This window comes from Conger conger, chromosome 12, assembly GCF_963514075.1.
Source record: "Conger conger chromosome 12, fConCon1.1, whole genome shotgun sequence".
Lineage (NCBI taxonomy): Eukaryota > Metazoa > Chordata > Actinopteri > Anguilliformes > Congridae > Conger > Conger conger.
Window position 1 is genome coordinate 49,985,787 of NC_083771.1, and position 6,000 is coordinate 49,991,786.

Consider the following 6,000-nt stretch of genomic DNA (forward strand, 5'->3'; position numbering starts at 1 on the left):
CTGCAATTGTGTTTAATAATGCTGCCATTGTGTTTAATAATGCTGCCATTGAGGATATTATCATTTACAGCAAGATTACAGGTCCTACCATCTAGACTTAATCTCTCGATCTGGTTTCCAAACTCTGTCACCTCACTGTTTTGCACCACAGTCAAGAACACATCACAGAATGTCTGTCCCACATTCTAAATGGTTGCCATGCATACAAGGGAGTGTACATAGCCAGGCATGATAGAATCGTGGAACTGGTAGTAAAGGATCTCTTGCCATCATACCCATACAGTGAGTGATGTACAAGCATTCCTGTGTCACTTCAACCATGTTAAACCTTTGCAATAATACTAATTTACTTCACAATTTGTCTGCTAATACTCCATATGTTGTTGTTGATGAGGAAAGCAGAGTGGTGTCCATTTTAGAGGTTGGATGTACGTTTGATTTCAGCCTAGAAGAGGCCTTCCCCACTTAGGCACTGAAGTATCAGCCCCTGGTGTCAGCAAGTGTAAACTCGGCTGCAAGTGTAAACTTTTAGTTTTTTTATTTGGCAGCTTTGGCAATGTCCACAGATTAGTGGTAAGGGGTCTGCAACTGGCAGGAATGCCAGAATATTGCTCCATGTCAGTGGAGTCGGTGCTGCTTCCATGGCATTATTCTGCACTGTGTGTCTATCGTGTCCATGTCATTATTCTGCACTGTGTGTCTGTAGTGTCCATGTCATTATACTGTACTGTGTGTCTGTAGTGTCCATGTCTTTATTCTGTACTGTGTGTCTGTAGTGTCCATGTCATTATACTGTACTGTGTGTCTATCGTGTCCATGTCATTATACTGTACTGTGTGTCTATCGTGTCCATGTCATTATACTGTACTGTGTGTCTGTAGTGTCCATGTCATTATTCTGTTCTGTGTCTGTAGTGTCCATGTCATTATTCTGCACTGTGTGTCTGTAGTGTCCATGGCATTATTCTGTACTGTGTGTCTATCGTGTCCATGTCATTATACTGTACTGTCTGTCTATATTGTTTATGTCCTTTATTGTCACTTTGGTATGTGGACATGAATAAAAGTATTGAATGTGTTGTTTATGATGGTGTGTGTGTGTGTGTGTGTGTGCGTGCACTTCTTGCTGTAGTTTCGGAGTTCTCTGCAGCTGTTGATGGAGACTCTAAATGCCACCACCCCTCACTATGTGCGCTGCATCAAACCCAATGATGAGAAGGAACCATTTTCGTAAGTACTGCTGTGTGTGTGTACTGTGTGTGTATGTTTGCAGTTTACCACGAGAAAGGCACAGGGTGGTATGGCTGTTGGCTGTTGGCTGTCACTGTCACTTTTAAAAAGACTGATATAAATTAATGGAATTAATTGTTTATTTGTGGTTTTGAAAAAGTGACAGTTGAGTGGAAGTTCCGAGCGCAGCCATTGGTCCCCGGCATGGTGTCAGTCAGACCCCCGCAGATGAAAACATAGAGCCAGTCTTTCACACACACCTGGGCCATCCAGCCTCAGGCTGCTGAGCCCCAGCAGGTCTGGGCTGTTTGGCTGATGTCTGGCCCGCGTCATGGATACGCACAGCCACTGATTCACTCTCCAGTGGGTGGGGCTCTCCCTGCCAGGCCAATCAGAAGGGAGCTTGTGTGCATCATCATTGGAGAATGTCAGCAGCTGTAAATTATATTTGGTTCCCTTCTTGGTGCGTGCACACACACACATGCATACAAACAAACACGCACGTGTGCAAACAAACACATACACACACACCCACATACTCACATACACACAAACACACACACATACAAAGAAACACACAGGCATACAAACACATACACACACGCACACACACACACATACACACACACAAACACACACGCACACACACTAGTTAATCCATTTAGGCTTTTCCCAGAGTTGGGAATATATTGCCTGTTTCTGACGCATTCCTCCCAACAGCAGCTCCTCTGTGGCAGTAAGTGAAGCGGTAAGTGAATGATGTCGCTGTATCACGAGCTCAGGGCTTGTTAGGGAACAGACAGGGGCTGTAAGCGGTCAGCCTCTCTGGGGACATGGGGTCCACAGGAAAGGGCCGCATCAGGTGAGCTCAGGAGTTAACTGCTGCTTTACTTTAAAGGGTATAGTTGTGTTTGGGCAAGCAGGAGAGATTACCCTGGGTTTACCTGAACAGGTGAAGTTGCTGAGATAAGTGTAGGGTAGAACGATGGCTTTACCTGTGTGGGTGTATTTGTGTTTGGGTAAGTGCAGGAGGTTACCTTGGCTTTTCCTGAAACGGTTTGTGCTTCAGTGTGTCTGTGGTGATGAGTCTGAGAGCATACAGATTGGTGAGTATCTCAAGGAAAATAGATGAGTGTTTTTGTGAGCTGTTAGTCTCTTTTGTGAGCTGTTACTTGTGTTTCTGAAATGTTCTACTCTATTTGGTTGTTAAATTTCCATGGTGTTCGTAAAAAAGCAGTTTTAGTTGTGCTCGCTTAAATGTTTTCCATGTTAAAACCGTTACTCTGATAAACAGTTACTCTGATTGTATTTACAGCAGTACAGCTGATGGCTGAGCAGAGTACTGCAGCTCTAACTTGGGTCTCGCTGATCATGGGTGCTGTGTGGAGTTTTTAGCTTGTGTGTGGGTGCATGTATGTTTGTGTATATGTGTGGTTAGATTTAGCAACTTCCACGTGTTTGGAAGTGTGTGTGTTCGCGCATGGGTGTGTGTGTCTGTGTGTGTGTGTGTGTGTGTGTGTGTGTTACCTTATTGTGCTGAGCATGCCTGTAGCGTGTTGTTTGTCCCCGGTCCTGCAGGTTTGACTCCAGGAGGGCGGTGCAGCAGTTGCGTGCGTGTGGAGTGTTGGAGACGATCCGCATCAGTGCTGCTGGCTACCCATCCAGGTGAGCTCACCTGTCCCAGTGCCAGGATACAAACACAGTTGAAGTGCCCACAAACCCCACAGAACTACAGAACCCTCAAACTCCACAGAACTACAGAACCCTCAAACTCCATAGAACTACAGTATCCACAAACCACACAGAACTACAGAACCCTCAAACTCCACAGAACTACAGTATCCACAAACCCCACAGAACTACAGAACCCTCAAACTCCACAGAACTACAGTTTCCACAAACCCCACAGAACTACAGAACCCTCAAACTCCACAGAACTACAGTATCCACAAACCACACAGAACTACAGAACCCTCAAACTCCACAGAACTACAGTATCCACAAACCCCACAGAACTACAGAACCCTCAAACTCCACAGAACTACAGAACCCTCAAACTCCACAGAACTACAGAACCCGCAAACTCCATAGAACTACAGTATCCACAAACCCCACAGAACTACAGTATCCACAAACCCCACAGAACTACAGAACCCACAAACTCCACAGAGGTACACTGGTACTCTGATATAAGAATCACTCGATTCATGTGTTGTAATGGATAATTATCATGTTCATAGCATTTTTATCTGATGGTTTTATAGAGGTTAGTCATTCAGATGCAAATGGAATGCATTGCTGTGAGCTTGTACATTTCTGTTTAACTAATGAAATTTATCTGCAGAGTCCTGACCTTGTGACTTATTTGTTGTTCAGGTGGACATACTCAGACTTTTTCAGCAGGTACCGAGTTCTGATGAAAAAGAAGGACATCGTGAACGCAGATAAGAAGGTGGCGTGTAAAACGCTGCTGGAGACTTTGATCAAGGTGAGTCTGGCTGGCTCTGACAGACCCACATATCACACACAAAGGGGTGAGGTATAGGTATCACACACAAAGGGGTGAGGTATAGGTATCGCACGCAAAAGGGTGAGGTATAGGTATCGCACGCAAAAGGGTGAGGTATAGGTATCACACACAAAAGGGTGAGGTATAGGTATCACACACAAAAGGGTGAGGTATAGGTATCGCACACAAAGGGGTGAGGTATAGGTATCACACACAAAAGGGTGAGGTATAGGTATCACACACAAAAGGGTGAGGTATAGGTATCACACACAAAAGGGTGAGGTATACTGTAGGTACCACACACAAAAGGGTGAGGTATAGGTATCACACACAAAAGGGTGAGGTATACTGTAGGTATCGCACACAAAAGGGTGAGGTATAGGTATCGCACGCAAGAGGGTGAGATATAGGTATCGCACGCAAAAGGGTAAGGTATAGGTATCGCACGCAAAAGGGTGAGGTACAGGTATCACACACAAAAGGGTGAGGTATACTGTAGGTATCGCACACAAAAGGGTGAGGTATAGGTATCGCACGCAAAAGGGTGAGGTACAGGTATCACACACAAAAGGGTGAGGTATACTGTAGGTATCACACACAAAAGGGTGAGGTATAGGTATCGCACACAAAAGGGGTGAGGTATAGGTATCGCACACAAAGGGGTGAGGTATAGGTATCGCACACAAAAGGGTGAGGTATAGGTAAGAGCCATGTCTAGGACGGACCAGTGTGGCCTGAAAGGATGAAAATAAGAGATGAAATAGCTGCTCTCCTCTGTCCTTCTGGGTAAAATCCAACAGAGCTCCTCTGTGGGCCGGCCTCAGCCCAGGGCTGTGAACAGCTGAACGTTTAAATGGTTAATAAATCGAAAATGAGTTGGAAACGTTTGCTTAAGGATAATTTCTTTCTGTAGCTGAAATGGTAAGCTCAGTTTCAAATAAATGTGTGTTCACCACCAGGCGTATTATTGTGGTTTACATTCTAAACTAGCAATCGACAAGCTGCAGTAGTTGTGTGTATTTCTGTGTATTTAAAACTGTAGCTGTTGGTTCACTTATGGTTTATTGTGTGGTGTTTCTTAAGGTTCATAGAGGATCCATGTTTATTCGTTGACTCAACTCAAACTACCGGCTTTCCACTATGCCGTATCTACATAAAAATAAATGAAGCAATTCATCATTGGACAAATGTTGCATGCAGTATTACAAAGTAGGAAAGTTGGAAAAAGTCACATAAAGGCTATAATTGCATGTAAGGACTGTTCATCATATTATTAAATCCAACAATTTTCCAACTTCTGAGTCTACTTAAACTACAGACTGTAACTGTGCAGTTACACTGCATCATGTCAATGCAGCTAAATTTAAATCTTTAATTTGGCAATTAGGTTATTACCTGACTTACAATGTTGACATTTAAAACTATTAAGATGGCCCAAAATAAAGTTTGAAAATGCAATTACATTTGTCAGGACTCCAGTTTAAATAGAAAAACAGGTCCGAGCTGAGCTGAGATGGCACAAAAAAAACTGCTCTTCAGTAAGGTAAGGTAAAAAAATAAATAAATAAAACTTTATGCCAGGACCCGGACAAGTTCCAGTTTGGAAAGACCAAGATCTTCTTCCGAGCGGGACAGGTGGCGTACCTGGAGAAGCTTCGGGCCGACAAGTTCCGCTCGGCCTGTGTCCAGATCCAGAAGGTGGTGCGCGGCTGGCTGCAGAGGCTCCGGTACCGCAGGGTCCACAAGATGGCCGTCACCCTGCAGCGCTTCGGCGCGGGTACCTGGCCCGCAGGTGAGAGCCAGTCTGATGGGCGGGAATATTTCAGCCATCTCTCTCTCTGTGTTGAAATGGGCTTCTTTTATGAAGAGATCATGAACATGATAAAAGTATAGAAGTATAACTCCAAAGCAGTTGTTTATAGACTCTAAAGCAACGGCGAGAATAATAATGTTAATGGTGCTTAGAGTCTAAATAATAGTGTAAATGTGGGCTTGTTAAGTAAAGAGCAGCAATAACCACAAAGACAACAGACGCAGTAAACACGTTCAGAATTCTTGCTTTTTGGGTATATAGTATTATCATATTAAACCACCCTAATTCTGCCATGTAGTTGTGAACTGAATTCTGCATGTAGGGTTCTTTTAGGACTCCCTGTCCCATTTATTGTAGTTGTGCTCACTGAGTGGACCCCAGATCTCGCTCTCTCGCGCCCCTCGCTCGTCTCTCTCATCTCTCTCGTCTCGCGGCGCAAGCGAAGCCCC

General features: G+C 44.4%; 1 protein-coding gene across 1 annotated transcript in view; it reads left to right on the top strand.

The window, feature by feature from the left end:
- Positions 1 to 6,000, top strand: part of myo5b (myosin VB) — a gene marked incomplete at its 3' end in the record, with an annotated part of 68,721 nt that overhangs the window by 36,020 nt on the left and 26,701 nt on the right. Inside the window, 5 exon segments of the mRNA XM_061262207.1 lie at positions 1,132 to 1,229; positions 2,808 to 2,894; positions 3,606 to 3,717; positions 5,320 to 5,506; positions 5,509 to 5,530. Of these exon segments, the coding sequence (XP_061118191.1) occupies positions 1,132 to 1,229; positions 2,808 to 2,894; positions 3,606 to 3,717; positions 5,320 to 5,506; positions 5,509 to 5,530 (506 nt within the window).